At 42.9% G+C, this 17725-nt stretch overlaps 1 protein-coding gene across 2 annotated transcripts in view; it reads left to right on the top strand.

Annotated features, from left to right (window-relative positions):
* Positions 1-14529, top strand: part of LOC118169733 (cytochrome P450 20A1) — a 19532-nt gene extending 5003 nt beyond the window's left edge. The window contains exons 6-14 of one of the 2 annotated variants that reach the window (XR_004752247.1): positions 271-349; positions 1818-1933; positions 2345-2399; positions 3851-3971; positions 4707-4818; positions 5459-5523; positions 7490-7579; positions 7745-11908; positions 12697-14529. Coding sequence is in view for 1 of the 2 variants with exons in the window: in XM_035331271.1 (XP_035187162.1) it covers positions 271-349; positions 1818-1933; positions 2345-2399; positions 3851-3971; positions 4707-4818; positions 5459-5523; positions 7490-7579; positions 7745-7895 (789 nt within the window). In the remaining variant the exon portion in view is untranslated. Of the gene's footprint in view, positions 1-270; positions 350-1817; positions 1934-2344; positions 2400-3850; positions 3972-4706; positions 4819-5458; positions 5524-7489; positions 7580-7744 lie in introns of both variants that reach the window. The other variant, XM_035331271.1, reaches the window with a different exon arrangement.
* Positions 14530-17725: the final 3196 nt, after the last annotated feature.

A 17725-nucleotide genomic window follows, 5' to 3' on the forward strand; every position in this document is an offset into this window, starting at 1 on the left:
GAAAGAAGCTATTTCATCTCCCACTCAGGATGCCCATGCCTTTTTCCATACAGCTGTAATTAGAGTTTTTTCATTTCAACTCAGCTTCAGCTATTATAAGTGTAATAACTGGGATGAGGCATGATGCTCTAAAGAGGAGACTAGACTCATGTTCAGAGAAAGTCTTTGTTTTATTTGAAGTTTTCATTTTGATGAATATGGAAGAATAAAAGAGTCCCAGCATTCTGTCTGTGCTAAGTGATGGTGCTCTTTTCTCTGTCCTTCTTTCAGATCTGGTTGGAGATTGGGAAAGGTTTCTTGGATGGGTCCCTTGACAAAAACACAACTAGGAAGAAGCTGTATGAAGATGGTAGGTTCCTCCCAAAATCACAGTCACCCCCATTCTCCACTCTGATTAATGCTTAGAGTTAGCTAGCATATGGAAGCACTTAATTTGTCCGGCCATCTTGGCTTTTCTGCAGTTGATTATGATGACATAAGCTACCAGATGTGTCCTCCATAGATGTGCAGAAGATCAGAAGGTATCATTGTTTTGCAGTTCAGTGACAAGCCTGCCATTGTACAAAAAGTGTGTAGGACTAGAACTCTGCATCTAGGTCTAGTTCTGAGGTCTTGATGTGCTTGCTGCCTTCCTGTTCTGTGTCCTGGTATCTGCTTTTGACCTCTGTTGGAGGCAGGCAATTGTGCTAAGTGGAAAAAGATGCGGTCATTTGGTCTGGCTTGTATAATCATTCCTGTGACACACCATTTTATGAATGCAGTGCTATTTTAGATTGATTTTTTTTTTTAATTCTTCAGTTGTCCTGTCCTTTTAGTTGTTAATAGTTAAGACTTCTTAATATTGGTTGATAAGATGTTACACAAAAGTAGCCTGTATCTAGAACTAAGGATTTGCTTGTAAATCCTTCAGACCCAGTGTTTCCTTCCACATGTTGCTGATTCTGTGGGCTTACAAGCCTTAAGTCAGCTACTGCCCCACTAAAATGGGCTTTTCCCACAGGTTCTTGTTCCTGATTTGTATTAAGCATGTAATTTCACAAACTCTGGTTGGTGAGGTTTGGTGTTTAAGCATTTATGGCTTTCCTGTACAGAGAAGAGATGAGAGAGGACAGATAGGTCTAAGATGAAAGGGCTGCATTGGATCTTGGGAAATCAAGTTTCAGATCCAGCTTCTGCTCCATGTTTCTTGGATTGTCTGAATTAGGTCACTTAAGTGAGACAGCTGACAGCATCTAGGTCCCTAACTCTCCCCAGTTCCCAGAACAGCCACTAGGAGTTAGGCACCCAAATATCTTCAGATGAGTAGAACCTTTGTGCCAAAATCTGCAGACTTTTTAGCCTTCCTCTAGCACTATGTCTATAGAACCCCTAGAAAAAGGGAGAATATCAGTATTTGGAGGTGCCATAGCACTAGTAATTATAACTCAACAGGAAATGCAAGAAGTTATCTGGCTCAAACATTTTATTTTATTTCGTTGTGAGAGCTGTTTAAACATGTTATCTGATGGTTATAGTGTTGAAACTAACTTATTTGCCCTTCCTTTACATGATCTCAACTCACAGATTACATGTCTTGATTATACCTGTAAGGGTGACTCTTTGTAGGCAACCTGTGATATTTGGTTCCTACATTTTCAACTAAATTAGAGATACATACACCTTCCAAACAGACACTAACGTGTAACAGAGGCTGCTTCTGTAAGTGAGCCCAGCAGGGACAGCTGGTCTGAAAATCTGCTTGGGGAGATGGATTTACATCTCTGCAGCTCTCAAATCTGACCAGTTTTTAAAATAACCATTTTTTTTTGCTTCCAAAGCTCTGAAGGAGATGGAATCTACCTTAAGGAAAGTCACAAAGGAACGCCGAGGCAGATCATTCAACAGGCACGTCTTTATAGACACTTTGCTGCAGGGGAGCCTGAGTGACCAGCAGGTCTGTGCAGCTGTTATGTCATTAGGAAGTAATGGAATTCTAGTAGATTGGCAACTCATTACATTGTAGCCTTTGATTAATCTGAGCTTTTGCATCTGGCAGGGGTCAGATTCCTTACTAAAGCAGCATTCTCTCTGGTTCTTTTTCCATTTCTACAGTGCTTAATTGAATTAGACATCAGTAGCTTTCCTTGTCACTGTTTTCATTGCTATTTTTATAACCCAGAAGCGTGTTAGTATTAAGCATGTCTCAAGTGCTGTTACAGTAGAAGTTCAGTAGAGAGTTCAGTCTTCTAGATGAATTTCCTGCTCTCTGCACTAAAGGGATTTCATGTGCTTGAGTCGAGAATGCTGCTTCTTTTTAATCTGCATCTTACAGACTTCATTCTCTGAACTAGATTTTGTTTCCTAGATTCTGGAAGATACAATGATTTTCTCCTTGGCAGGATGCACAATTACTGCTAACTGTAAGTATAGATGGCAGGTAACTTTCTATCCTTGGACTCAGTTGTCTAAAACTGAGAATGATGACATGAGACTTAATCTAGACTAATAAAAAGTGATACTCGTCTTTCTGTCTCTCTTGAGCTACAAATGTATAGAAGCAGATAATTTCATAGTGGACATTCAATACAGCCTCACAGCTAGTGAGTTGAAACTGAGGTTTGACAACTTTCCCATTCTTTTGGTGAACCTTAGAATTTCTTCCTGTTGCTTTTTTCTTGGACTCAAGTGATGCTAAATTTGATGAAAGAGCACCAAAAATTACAAGCCACAAAGATCATGATACAAAATAGGTTCTGGTACACAGGAAGGAAATCAGAGCAGAGTGCTAAAATCTGACTGGCTGCTTTGAATTTATGGAGGATAGGTATATTCCATATAGGGAAGACTTTCCAAGGAGCTACATTGGGATTTAGATTAAAAAAAAAAAAAGGCAAATGAAAATACAAACTGGGACTGTGTAAAATCTCTTATGATATGAGGATGATTTAAACTGAACCCCTGATTATCAGGCCCTGTGTCTCAGCCAGTGGGACTGGAACTCCAAAGAAAAACTCTCAGGTGCTGCTGGGTACATGGAAATTAAATTTGGCAGCTATGTTAATAACATCCCCAGAGAATATACTCTCCAAGTACTTCAGGAAGACAATCTTGTAAAGGAGCTTGACTCCTTAGAGATTGCCAGATAGTTCTCAGGAATAGACAGTTAGGAATGGTAGAAACATTCCCTCGTAGCTTTAGAGAAACTGCATCCTACACACTTACTTCTGATGCAAGGCTTCTTTTTTTTCACTGTGCTGTTGAAGATAATTTCCTGAGAACCTCACAAAACAGATGTAGAGGAGAAAAGTGCTGGCCAACCTTTTCCATCCCTGTCAGGAGCCCAGACATAGGGTGCCTGGAGCACTTGTCAGAGATGTGCTGAGGAAACCCACTAAATAAGGGAGTTTTCCAATGCTCGGACAAACCAGCCTTTCAGCTGAATGTTTGGTCTAAAAACCCTGGTTCCCTAGAAGGGGTAATTGCAGGAGCATCACAGCTGTTAGACGTACTGGGAAAAAGAAACTCTGACTGATGCTTTGCTGGGCTGTGTGGTCCCTTCCCTGGGACTGTGAGAGTGAATAGGTCAGTCTCCCCTGGGACTGTGAGAGTGAATAGGTCAGTCTCCTGCACAGCTTTCTAAGCTCCTCTTACCATTGGAAAGAGAATTCAAGCTTGCAGGGCCTCTTGTTGCACAAGAGTTCAACCTCTGCTTCTCCCTCTGAACAAAAAATCAGTGCAACCTGCTGAGAACAGAGGTCACCCTTTTCAGGGTCAGAAAAATAACATTGCAAATACAGCAAGCAAGAAAAACAAATACAGCTATTAAAGTTTGAATTTTCTCAATCTAATATTGTCTTGATTCCTTCTCCAGTGTGCACCTGGGCAGTCTATTTCCTAGCAACCTCTGAAGATGTCCAGCAGAATCTCTACAAGGAAGTGGACCGTGTTCTGGGGAAGGGACCAATTACTCATGAGAAAATTGAGCAGCTCAGGTGGGTCCATTGAAAGGAATTGCAGTGGAAGGTTATCTTGTGAAGTAGGGACAGGGGCTTCATGTGCTGGAGGCTGATACCCAGTCTACACTGCACCAGCAGAACGCATCCAAAAGTTACTCCCATCTTTCCCTGGAAGTGATCAAACCACAGGATGACTTGCAGCACAGAGAATCTGCTGTAGGGCTCCAGACAAGGGGGACCAGGCTGTTCTCTTCAGGGTGCCTATAGGAAACTCTTTAGGTTCATTGGCAGGGGAGGAGAGCACAGAATTGGTGCCTTGGCTGCCTGAAAAACTCTGTGCCATTTTTTTAAATTGTGTCTGGTGGTGCAACTGGGTGTATTTTGTATTTGTACTGGAGTTAGGGTTTCAGTAAAGTGGAATGAGTATGGATTTCCTGCTGCTTCTTGTATGGCTGAGAGGTCTAGGAAAAGGAATAGTGTGTTTATGCTTTTTAGTGGGGATAATTTGGTTTAAAATCTGGAAAAGGTTGGATGAGAGAGATTTTTGATAAACTTCTGTAAAAGTTGATGATGAGATTTATTGCTTATTGGAAAGGTGCTGGGATTACTTGTCAGGAAAAAACAAATGAAGCTCTTTATTGTGGCTGGAGACAGCTCCAGGAGCAGACTGTGACCCTGAATGCAGCAGGAGACTCAACTCTCCTTGCCTACAAGGACATGGATAAGCGTCTTTCCAGGAGGGTTAAATTGACCCAGACTTATTGGTTGCAGATACTGTCGGCAAGTCCTCTGTGAGACAGTGCGAACAGCAAAGCTTACTCCCATTGCTGCACAGCTGCAGGAGCTGGAGGGCAGAGTTGACCAACACACTATCCCCAAAGAGGTAGGGCAGTACTAGGCCACCCTGGTTTCCTGGAGGAGAATTTGCCGTTTCCTCTTCTATCATACTTCTTCCCATAGAGGGGTGACAGAGGGAGACCATTTCTTCTGACACTTGTTTAATCTGAGCAGCTGGTCTGTCATCTGAAAGCGCAATATAGTCAAAGTTTTCCATGTGGTTCCTCTGTGGAATAGGCTCTGGGCTTCATGTTCTCTTCCTGAGCAGATTTGCCTCTGGTTCTGGGTCCACCAGGGATGAATCATCCTTTGAAGGGGTTTATGAGCTCAGCTGTGCAAAACAGTGTATGATTTCAGGACTAATCACATCACCCATACTTCCCACACAGAATAGTACCCTCCATTGCAGAGAATAAATAGTCCATACGTGCATACCAGTAAGAGTAGAGGAATGGGATCTGGCCTTCTCTAACCAATAAGAGTTGCAGTATGGGCCTTAAGAATTTTAAATCCTAATGTATGTATTTCATTACAGAAATCTGTAGATGAATGTAACATACTATGTTTTTAAACAACTTATTAAAATGAGCGGTCCACAGAATAATTGTCTGGCAGAGTTGTCCAGGGGTGTCTTCAATCATGCATTTCATTCTGGTCTGACATATTTGCCTTCATTTTCTTTGCAGACACTTGTACTTTATGCTCTTGGTGTGATGCTGCAGGACAGTTCATCTTGGCAGTTACCATACAAGTACGTAAAATCAAGATCTTTATTCCTTTCCAAACTAATTCCTTTCATTTTTTAATTGATATTCTTTAGATCTTACTTCCATGCACAGCCTGCTTTACTGCAGGACCTGCCTTAAGCAGATTTTGGAGATGAAAGGCAGTCTGTAAGAAAATCTATTTATGAAGATCTTGATTTGTTGGTCTGCATGGGCAGGAATATGGGGTAATTCAAGTTATGATCTTCCTAGGCTCCAGTCTGTTTGTGTGTGTCTGTCAGGGTTTAATAGTTGTTTTTGTTTTGTTTTGTTTTTCCTACACACTGTGCTTCCCTGACAAACTCGTAAATTCTTTTTAAGGTTTTTGGAGGAAAGAGAGGAGAAGGGGAGAAAAACAATGCTTTGAATGCTTGTTAACATGAAACAGTGACACAAGGGAGGAACAGCCAGTTGAAAGTTTTGTGTTTTCAGGGGGAAGGAAGTGCTACTTAATTACTTTATCTGGAAAAATAATTCTGGATTCAGGTAGTATTTTGGAGGTTAAAGAAAAAAAATGCTGTAGCTTACTGTGGCCTCTAGGTGGCAAATACTAACATGAGTTTGACTTACTTCACTTGGGCTAGAAAAAAATATGGGTCAGTTATTCTAGAGAGAGAGAAGAGACAACTGAAATCTAGGAGAAAGAACAGAGCCCTTGGAACAGTGCTTGTCTGCTCCTGCAAGCATAGCACTTGCAAAGGGGTCAGGCATTGATGCACGACCTATGAATGTCTCAGCAGGGATTGCTTGCTCAGTAGGGTAGAGCAGGCACTGTGTTTAGGAGAGGTTCACTGGGGGCCACAGGGAAATAACAGGTGAGAAGTGCTGTGAACGCTGTTTATTCCAAGAAGAAGGAGGGTTGTGATTGTGCTTGAGCCTAAGACAGATGTGTATGTATGTGCATGACAGAGACAGGAGATCAGCACTTTGTGGTCTTTTCTCCTTCCTACCATATAAAAACACTGTGTATGGCTCTTTGTCCTCCCTATTTATTTTTAATGGCTAGACAGCTGTGATTTCTTTCCTATTACAGTATCTGTAATGTGCCACTTCAGAGGGAATGTAAGCCTGATGTTGTTTTAACTGAGGGTCAGCACCCATGTACCTGTTCACTTTGGTAGAAGTAGAGTTTGGATGTTTAGGCAGGGACCCAAAGACTTGAGGTATAAGCAGAAATATTTAACAGAAAGTGGAAGAGAACTACTTACCATCCATTAAATTTCCTGGGGTTTGTTTGTTTGCTTTTTTATTCTGTAATACCATGTGTTTAAATTGAATGGTATTCTATTAGTCTCCTTTGGGTTAGTGGATTGTGGGAATCTTGTTTTAACTTGTGGTAGTCCTGGATAACAGTTTTTCCACAGCCTCCACCATCCTAATGCTGGAAGCCACTTTTCTCACTTGAATGAGTCACCAGCTTCCCTCCCCCAGCATATACACGTACACACACACCAGCTCCTTGAAGAGAAGGGCGAGGGGCAAGGAAAAAAAGGAAAATATTTTTGGAAGTGAGAGAGGGAGGGATGCAGAGAGATGGGGTGGGAGAGGGGAGAGGGAGACAAATCAGGTTGTGTGTGCCCTGGAGGGAAATAGGGGGCAAGTTACAGCATCAGCTCAGCTGTGTACTCGAGCTAAATACCTACTGCTGAGAGTTAATGCATATTAGTTCTAACCCTGTATCACACTAACTCAGTTATTCAGCATTTTGACCAAGCTGGGGTACAGCTGACCGGCTGGAAACATAGATGTAGTGATGCACAGTTGCCTTCCTATATCTGTGTGGAATTACCCAGCATGATTTAGAGAGAGGAGGCACTCGATTGATGCTGCTTGCAAATTAGTGAGATTCTGAATTTCATTGCCAGTTTCTTACTCTTGCATGTGTGTGGACATGTGTCCAGAGGAAGGATTCTGTGCCCTCATGAAAGCCTCAGTGTGTTTTGTCTTTTGTAGATTTGACCCAGAGAGATTCAATGAAGAATCAGCGATGAAAAACCTTTCCTTGTTGGGTTTTTCAGGAAGCCAGGAGTGCCCAGAGTTGAGGTAAGCAAAGGGAAGCAGGTCTTTGCTCATTTCTGTGGTAGATGGAAGAGGAGTATTTTTCAGCCCGTTCCTGTTACTGCTGAGACAATCTGTCCAAGCTGGCAGTTGTTCTTTGGCAATTTGTATCATGGCAAGGTTTTCATTCTCTTCTGCCTCCTTCCTCAGGTTTGCCTACATGGTGGCTACAGTTCTGCTCACCGTCCTAGTAAGGAAACTATACCTTCACCCAGTGAAAGGCCAAGTCATGGAGACCAAATATGAGCTGGTAACCACACCGAAGGAGGAAGCCTGGATTACGGTTTCTAAGAGAAGCTAAGAACAAGCAAAACAAGGGTCTGAAAGTACCAGTAGTGAAGTTCTGGGCGAGAGTCTTAGAGGGAATTGTGCTGGCAGCACAAGGACACGACCAGGGAATTTTACATGCAGATTTTGTTACCTTCCACGTTCTTAATCACATATCCTTGGGTACTTTTTCTAACTCAACGAATAGTCATATTAAAGTAGATTTAATCTGTATGCTTCTTTACATTTACTTTTTGCCCAAACCATTGTAAAGGAAGCAAAAAAAACAAAACAAACAAACAAACACAATTGCAGCAGTGTATCTATAAATTGCTGGGTTCCAGCTAGACAAAGACCAGGCTGCTGGCCAGTCCAGTCCCTTTCCAACAACAGCCAGATCTGGATAAGGAAGGGACTGTGCCACAGGGAATGCTTCTTTGTGGATCCCAGCTAGATAAGACCTTGGAGACACAAGGACACAATCTTTCTCTCTATATAAGTATTTTTATTCAAAGTGTCTTTCCTACCCTTGAGCTATAGCTATAACTGTCAAGAAGAGCAGATATATCTTGTGAGAAGTATGTGTGAGTGTGCGTGAGAGAAAGAGAAAAAGAAAGTGGGGTGGGAATTGCACCATCGGGTCTCATGCCGAGTATGTAATTTTGCTGTGCTCTACAGTTGCAAGAGAAAGGATAACTGAGAAATGCTAGTAAACAGGAGGAATAAAATTGGTTTGGCCCCTGAGAAAACAGAAGCATTAGTAATGATATAATGAAATGAAATAAAACCACAGAACAAAGCCCTGAGAAAAGAATTCTCTATCCTGACAGTTCTGAGGGCAGTGTCTAATCTAATCAGCATCAGAAATTGATGACAGATGCTTGCAATTCATTGAGCTCTGGGTCAGCATGAGACTGGACATGCAAGTACTGGAAAGGGAGAGTGCTGATTTTATAGGGCTCTGAATTAATGTTGTGCTTAATAACTTAAAAGCCTTTCAGAGAGCCCTCTTCCTCTTCCAAAACGTGTGTGAGCCAAAGCAGCCACATGTTCACGTGCTTTTTCCTGCTTCTTTCTCCCTCTCTTAGCTGTATTAGGCCAGCTTGTGGAAGATTTTTCAGAGCCCAACTGAATGGCTTGCAAGGCAGGGACCTCTTACCCCTTTATCTCAGTACTATTTATTGCCATCCAACCTACTACGATTGTGGTTCTCTTTCTTTTCATTTTACATAGAATCACCCTTTACCTGATCTCGGTAAGTCTGTTCCCCATAAACCTGACTTTTCTGTTAACATGAGTTCCAAGCCCCCTTCCCATTCAAATGTGGTGTTGTCGTAGGTGAATTGTTGCTCAGTCTGCAGCTGCGTATGCCTGAGCTGCTTTTGCACACAGCTACTGATGCATCACAGAAAAGGTCAGGAACATGTGGCTCCCAGTTTCACTGCCTCTGTAGACAGGGCACACTTCACACAGGTACACCTGTTTCACGTATCTGAGTAGCAGCAATTCCCATTTCTATAGACATTGTTTCTTTCACTGCTACCTTCCAGGTCAGGAAATCTGCATTTACAAAAATGTTTTGGCTGTTGTGTATCTGCCAAGTGCCAGCCTGAATGCAGTCCTTTCAGCTCTTAGAGGGTTAATATCTGATGCCAGTCTCCTGTGAGGACCAGACAAAGAAAATTCAGCTCTTGGGTTTAATGTGTCAGCTCTGCTTTTGGTGGAGCTGTGGAGATTCAGATTCCCCCCCCCTCAGTGCAGTGTGTGTTGGGGGAGATGTAGGACAGAGATTCTGTTCTGCTTTTTGTCTGCTGGGCAGGAAAAGGAGAGTTGTACAGTTCATCTTGCTGCCTCTCTTGCATTGATTTTTATAATGAACTGCAAGAAAGCTCTTGCTAATCTGACCTCCATTTAACTGAAGGTTGGTCATGTCCCCAGATGGCAATTCATGTTAGACTTTGCTTCACTGCTTATGCAGAAATGCCTGTTTTTCTTGAAGGCTGCAGATGTTTCCTAAACCTTATGGAGACATCAGTGTGGTAAAGGATTTTACTTTAAAGCATCCCTGGTGTACAGAGGAGGCAAAACAGTAGGGAAGTTATTGCTTTCTTGGAGAAAAAATGGTAGCATAGCACTGTCCCTGCTAAGAACCACACTAGGAATAGCTGACTTGGTCATATAATTAAGTGGCTAAGGTCTGCTTTATTACAGCCATGTGGTACTAGGAAGCTTTCACACAGCAGAAAAGCTTCCCAAGAGTCATTGTTTAGACTTCATTAACAGTGTTTCTCTGCCTTGCTGGAGTTGCCTGGGCCAACTGCTTTGCAACAGTTCTTAACCAGTTGTGGGAATCAGAAATAGGAGTAATTCTGTATAATTTGTTAAAAAATTTCTGTCAGTCTGCACGGGTACTGCATCCCATAAGACAGTATTCTCAGTGTGGGCCAGTAGCCAAACATGCTACAGGAGTCTGCAGCTGATAGGAGAGAAGAACGTGGCGCAAACTGCTCAAGAAAGCCAATGGTTAGTTTGCATTTGCTCAAAACTACTGCCAAAAAGGGCCCCAGCTCATCAGTTAAAGGTATGTGTTAGGTGTTGGGAGAAAGAAGGGGAGTGAGGATCTCTCAGGCATTCATTATGCATTGCTTGGAGTGACGCTGAGGGCACAGCCACGTTGTTTGCTGCAGTCTGTAAGTTTCCATTGCTCACTCTTTCAATGTCGGTCATTTCAAACAACTTAACTCTCAAGATACAGTGCACCGCTGATCAGCCCAGCTGTAGCTCCTTTTCTTATGCAATAAAACCCCTTCTTTGTATGGGAATCTTCATAGATCAGAGCTTTCTCTGAAGATTTAATATATTTCAGTTGGAAAATTGAAATACCAATTTGGTTCCATTTATCCCCTCACCCCTTGTCCCACATGCACTGTCAAGTGGTTCTTTTTTGGCCTGGTTTCCTGAGGATGGCCTGTGTTCAGAGTGTGCCCCCACCCTACTTAAGTCTGAACACCTCTCCCCCTCTGCTCCTCTCGCAAGAAGCAGCTTCTGAGCCCTTGGGTCAGATCAGCTGCATTTGGCAGGGACTAGGGTTTGAAATCTCAACACAACTTTGTTCCTACAAATTCTGTGAAAAAATGACTGGTCATAGGGATGAGAGTCTATTCTAGATGTGTCACAAGATTGCATCCAAAGCCAAAGCATTGTTAGATGCCAGCCTGCGGAAAAACCTGAGTCAGAGCCTGCACTGTAGCAGATACTCACTCAGTCTCAGAAGTCCAGTCAGTAGGTAATAGGATTTTGTCACTCCTGCTGCTCATAGACCCCACACACTGAAGACACATCTTCTGGCCGTCCATGTGGGGATGCAACCAGTATTGCAACCTGTGGAAAAAAATGCCTTAGTCTAGGAATTGAGAGGAGGAAGGTTGCTTCTATAATATAGGAAAGTGTTGATTTTTATGCTTCACATTCCTGTTCTGCACCAGAAAGCTACTTCACAAATTCCACAGGATGGTTTTGAAGAGCATACAGAAAAGCTGTCATTTCATTCCTTGGCTTTTCCTGTAGAACAAGCTTCAACAGAGGGCTGCAAATTAATGGAAGGCAAGAGGCTAAATATATCTCTGTGTCTATGCAGCCTGCTGCTATCAGAAGCAGGCAGCCAGCACAGGTGCTGGGAGCAGTCAGGCCATTGCAAATTGATTGTCATGGCTGTTTCTGTATGACACAGGTGTATACTTTTGCCCCTCATACTGATGGCAACTGGTGAAACTGTTAGGTAACTTAGTGGAGCAGACAGCTTATTGAGCTTGCTTCACAGTACCTCCAAAATGTCCATGAGTGGTGTTATGTCTAGGTTTTAATTAACCTGGGCTGCATATAGAGCCATTTTTGCAATGTAGTAATATTCCTCTCCTTTTCCCAGCAGTTAAAGACTTGCCAGTAATGGCTGTGGCATGCAGCTCAGGGCTGAGGACTGTACATTTTATTTTCCATCATTAAATGGGAAGGATGGTGTTTGCAACTTTTGTCTTGCTTGCTGCAAAAGTAAGTGTCAGTTGTTGGACAGAGTGGATGTTTGCTAATTTAAAATACCTTGGGCTGCTCTTCTGCCAGCTCTCCCATTAGCCATGCAATTACATGAACCAGGGGCTGCTGGCAATGCAAAATGGGGAAACCACTTACCTGTCTCACTGACTGCATAGTTAATTTATCAACATTTTGGTACTCCTTAACCCATAATTAACTAGTGTTGCTTTCCTGCTCTCTCTGTCTCAGGTGCTGTGCACACATTCTCATTGAGAACAGGTGTCACCACTCAGCAGGGTCATGGCTGACCTTCTTGAGGTTTCTGTTATTGCTGCAGAAAGGGCTTCCTGGCAGGCACCCTTGGATATAGATGTATCCTAATCAGCAGAATGAAGTCTACAGCGTACTGGCTTCCTTTCTAAACTCAGATCCTCCTGTAGCTTGGGGCAAATAGAAGTGAGTAGAGCAGTACCTTCATGAAAGCACTTAGGGTATACAGGACTTCACCCAATTCCCTACCCCTTCTATCAAGAATGACAGAAAATGGTGAAAAAGACTTGTAATGAGAAGTCAAATCTTCATCACTAGTGGGTTATGCCACCAGGAAGTGGAATTGTTGTGGTTACTGTGGCAGCTTATTGCTGCTTTCCACTTGGCCAAATCAGAAATTGCTGGAAAATATTATAGGTATCTTTCTCCATAGCCTGAGAGTATGCACCCATCTTGGCATCTCTCTAGTTGAGCTCAGGACTGTTTTTTAGCAATCAGTCTTCAACTAAACAAAAGGCCTGTTTGACATCTCTTAGGATTCAATGCCAGGTTTTTGGCAGCAGCAGACGGAGAAGAGGAACTACCACACGCAGGAAAAAAAAAAGATGAAGAAAATGTTCCTCACATATGGAGGGTGGGGAAGGAGAGAAGATAAGGGTTTCCATGGCAACATTCCTTGAAGATAAGTATATTTAAATCTGTGTGAATTTTAGCATTCGAAACACAGTTGTGTTTCCCACAAAAAGATTTGGGGGAGGGCTGGAGTGGAAAGATTTTTTTCCCCTACTTTTCAGGTCGTTCCTTCTTTCACATAGGAGCCTGAACCTAAGATAAATTAAGTATATGCAGTTGCTCTGATGCTAACGCTCCTGTGAAGAAAGGCCTTTCCAAGAGCAAGAAGTATTGGTCATAGTGCTGTATCTGCACTGACATCTCTGGCCCAAGCATTTGATCCTCTCTTTAATGGGAGAAGTAGTTTAATTAGAAGAATGCTAGGCCAGTAGAAAGTTGCAAGGACAAACCTACAGCATTCCAGGTTAAATCCAGTGTAAATCAGAGCAAGATCTTTATAGTTGACTCTCAGCTAAGCGATAGTAGTTTTAAGGTAACTGAGGTCTTTGGCCTTGGCCAAAGAGGAGAGGATGTAGAACAGAAAATAGCAGAGGAGCTGGGTAAAATGCGTCCCTGGTGAGTGCCTTTGTAGCCACAATGACAGTGAAACATCACTGTAGGTAGGCAGCAGATGTTCCTGTGACACTGTTAGGCAAGAAATATTTACTCTTTATGAGTTATCAGTGCTGGGGCTACCCCTGAATCTCTGAAGCTTTTCTGCTCCTATCTCTGCAGAGCTGAGCAACTTGCAGGCACTGGCATGCTCTGTTCTGCTCTCACCTCCCTGCTGGAATCCAGGCAGGTCAGCTCTGTCACAAGCCTGGCAGCGAGACAGCCAGTGCTGTGCCTGCTTGGCTGCCAACTTTCTCATCTCACCAAAATAGGCTTTTTTTTTTTTTTTTTTTTTAACAGTTGCTTCCAACTCAATAATGACTCAGACACTGCAGCAAGGGTAAAGCGATCATCTTTCCTTGCAGACCTTTACAGCAGAAGGCCCTGGGTATCCTTTCTGAAAAGCCAGAGCTTTCTGGGCACAGCCATCGGCTGAATTCAGTTCTTTAGGTTACCTGATCGAACCAGATGTTCCTGCAGTGCTGTGACCCTGCTGGCTACAGGGCTGTGTTACAGCAATAGACTAAATGATTCCTACAAGTTCTTTGTGTTTAGCAGTCCTGGGGAGGGGAGGCTGGGAGGGAAAGAATAGTCATACATAAAGAGGATGCTATTTACCCATTAAGGCTCTTACCCTGACCAAATTTCCCTAGGCTGTGAATCCTATGAAGAAACAAAGATCTATTGGAACACTAAAGTGAAAAGCAGTAACTCATATTCAGGTATTTATCTTCTGAGGTGAGAGAGGGGAAACAAATAAGGGTGTCTGAAAAAGCAAAGTTCATATTGTCAGACTGGAAATTGCCACTTGGTAGCATTTTGTATTGGCTGAGACCCTGATACAGAATAAACAACACTCAGATCTAGCTAAAGTGACTATGTCCCTTGTCGGCTTCCCTTTGTCTTGATTGATAAAGCCTACAGGCACTGTGGAAAACTGAACTTTTTATGGATTCTCTATTGGAATTCACTGTTACCAGATACATTATTGTAAATTCTGGGACTAATATTCAAGCCCTTATGTCAGCACTAACATGAAAATGCATACTCTGGCTTTGTAATTTCTTGGACTGAACAGCAACTGACTTGCTGATGCAGGGCTTGTTAGCTCTGAGTTATTGATTAAATACATCATGTTTACTCCATCCCTTCCGTTAAGACTGCTGTGGTATTTTGTGCTACAAACTGATGCTCTAGCTCCATGCATTTACCTTACAGCTGAACCCAGGGAGATGCGACAGCTCTGGGATATCTAAATAACAGAAGTTACTTCAATCAAGTAACTTCAGTCCCTGTTCAGCAGCCTTCAGCATCCAGTATGATACAAGCTGTTTCTTACTCGCTCCTTAGGTGCTTGTATGATAGCCTGTTACGGTGATGGGGTTCAGGACACCACGGGCATTAGATGGCAGTAAGTGGATTGCTGCCCCCTTGAACTGCTCCATTGTTGCACCACATATGAACATCCTCACATATCTCTAAGATTCTGCAAAAACAGTTTCCTGGCCAAAAAGCCCTGCCTTCTGGCAGGCTGGCTGCCTGCCTGTCTTGCCTGGGGAGAAAGGAGGTTGCCCACTGTGTGGCAAATCAGCTTCTGACCATGTCCTGACTCTGTGATGTGGCTGTCCTGTTCTTGCAAGCTCTTCCAGGAACCTGAATGGGGGAAAGGTGCCTTGGGACAAGAGTGAACCTTGTGAGTTAATGGGAGCTGACAGGGATGCCTGCAAGAATACACCATTGTGTATTGTGGAAAATCAGCCGGGCCAATGGTTGCCGCTACCCCACGTTCATTGTTGAGCGAGGTATTTGGGAACAGAGAGGGTGTTTGAAGCACTTAGTGTTTCCATCATGCAGAGTTCATATTAAATTTACAGGAGCCTATGCCTTGATTTGATGTCATTTTTCTTGAAAAAGAAAGAAGAAAACTCATTGCTTGCTAGCAGTCTGCTCTAAATTAACCTCAGGCGTGGGCCCAGGCCTGCAAACCTTTGTATGACTGTGACTATTATTTATGCTGTGTGATTGCATTGAATGCCACTGACTATTCATATATTAGCCTAGCACATAGTTGTGGCTTTTAGTAACTAGAAATTTTTGAAGCTGTTGAGGTGTTTGGACTTTGAATATCCCATCAAGCACCTACCTGACTATTTAAGAGCCTAGGCATCTTTGTAAATCTAGTATTGCCATAATGCAAAGAAAAGGATCTGGCCTCTGGTTTCGTATCCCAGTAGCAGCACAGCAGCAGCAACCAGGTAGGGCCTGTTGCTGTATGTGCATAGTTCATAGCGAACCTCTTCTGTGTTTGAGGAAGCTTGTTGGTCACTTTACCCAGTAAAGGTAAAAATACTGCAAAACCTACATCCTGCATTAGCCTTTATATATCTTATAGCTGTACTGTTCCGGTGTGGTAAACTGAGTCGAGCAATCACATTTTCTCAATTACCCTAAGGAACTAGAAATCCTTATCACCTCTGTGTTTCTTTCTCCTACTGCTACACTGGTCTTGAAATTGTCATCACAGCTAAAAATCCTCATTCTGTAAATTAAACTGTGATTTTAAAAAAATGTAACAGTGCAGCTTCCTCATAAAACTCCACCAAGTCTTTTGTCAATGTGACTCACTCAATTACTCATGTGGGCAGACATTCAGATAATAAAAGTAGTTAATGGAAAGCAGTGAGAAATACTGCTGGTTCCCGAGGAGGTAGGGAAGGGGGAAGGCTACTGCTGCGGGTATTTTATCCTAAGAACTGCTGAATTCACTGAGCTCCCAGACATTTTTTTAAGATAAGGATTTCTCTGGTCTGTTTTTTTTTTCTTTGTATAAAAACAGCTTGAAAAACCAGATTGACAATAGAGGAACAAAAGTAGCCCGGTAGTATATGTGTGCTTCTCTCCTTCCCTTCCTACATACTAGAAATGATAGTTAGTCTCTGCTCCAAATCAGTCTCTTCATCCTAACAATGTATATACTTAAACAACACTCAATGAATTCCTAAATCAAAGAGTACAGCTAGCAAGTGATGAAATGAATCCTTTGGCTGGAGATGTTGCATATAGTGACACGGACCAGATTTTTCTAGAATAACTGATAGGTCCCTGAGATTTGGTGTACAGTAAGCCAGGTAATACAACTACAAGGCAGTTTTCAATGGGACATTTCAGTGGATGCACACTGGAGAAATATGGGCACTTTTTGAAGCTGGTGGGGCAGGAAATTACTAAAAAATAGTGAGATACCACATGGATGTGAGAGCCCCCTTATGCAATGAAATTATACATGTATTATGGCTTCAGGGAGAATTAGAATTAAGACAAAAGTAGAACTAGTGGAGGAAGACAAACTAAGTAGAGCTGAGGGCTAGCAGGCATTTACAAAACAACCACAACAGTTAATTCTTGGTTGTGTGGCTCTGAGGCTGCTAGATAATGGAGGGATGTGCTACTGCAAATGGCTGTGTGAGCCCCTTCCAACAGAAGAGACAGGCGGAGTGTGAAAAGGGAGAGGACATGAGGATGTGCTCATTCCTCATGCAAGATGAGCTGGGAGGGAGACTGTGGCTTGACTTGTAAAATAGAGCTTCTGGCACAGAGAAGCAATGCATGGGTGTTGAGGCTGTGGACCTGAGTAAGTAAGCTGTCAGATTATATTTAGCAAATATTCACTGCAGAAAAGCGCAGAGAGAGAAGGAGGGGAGCTAATGCATAGCTGTGCTCCATAGGTAGCGAGCACATAGAGCAAGGAACAGGGCTGTTTGGAGAGGATGAATTGCTTTGGTGTTCCTGATTCAAATAAATCTCTGTGAGGCCAGGGATCTGCACAGACCTGTATGATGACTTTGAACAGCAGATCTCAGCTTTTATTTATCCTTCAGTAATAGCTCAGCTGCAGACTGTTAGGTGAAGGGCAACCAACCTGTGGCCTGTGAGCCATTCACCTCTGGCCTCATGCTAGGGTTGTCTTCTGCAGCAATCCCATTCCCTAGCTGTGGAACCAGTAGTCTGATGGGTCTTGAAACCAATGTCACAAGCTGCTGTATACTGCAGCTGCATGCTCAGCTCAGCTCCATCCCACAGAAAGCTTGCTACTGAAGGCTGGCATCTGCAAAACAGGTGAAATACCCTGCCCCATCTGAAATCAGGGGTGTCAACCCATTGGGCTCCTTGGAAAGTCCAGTTCTAAAGAGACAAAGATGGGAAAAAAAGCTGTAAAGAGAGAGGCAACTTAGCTCATACAAGAAATCTGTGCCAGATCTTTGAAGTGACCCTGTATTATTTGAGAATCAGGTCACCGCTTTAACTAGAAGGACTAACCTTACGCTGATCTGCAAGTAGTTT

This window comes from Oxyura jamaicensis, chromosome 7 (assembly GCF_011077185.1).
Source record: "Oxyura jamaicensis isolate SHBP4307 breed ruddy duck chromosome 7, BPBGC_Ojam_1.0, whole genome shotgun sequence".
Taxonomy (NCBI): Eukaryota; Metazoa; Chordata; class Aves; order Anseriformes; family Anatidae; genus Oxyura; species Oxyura jamaicensis.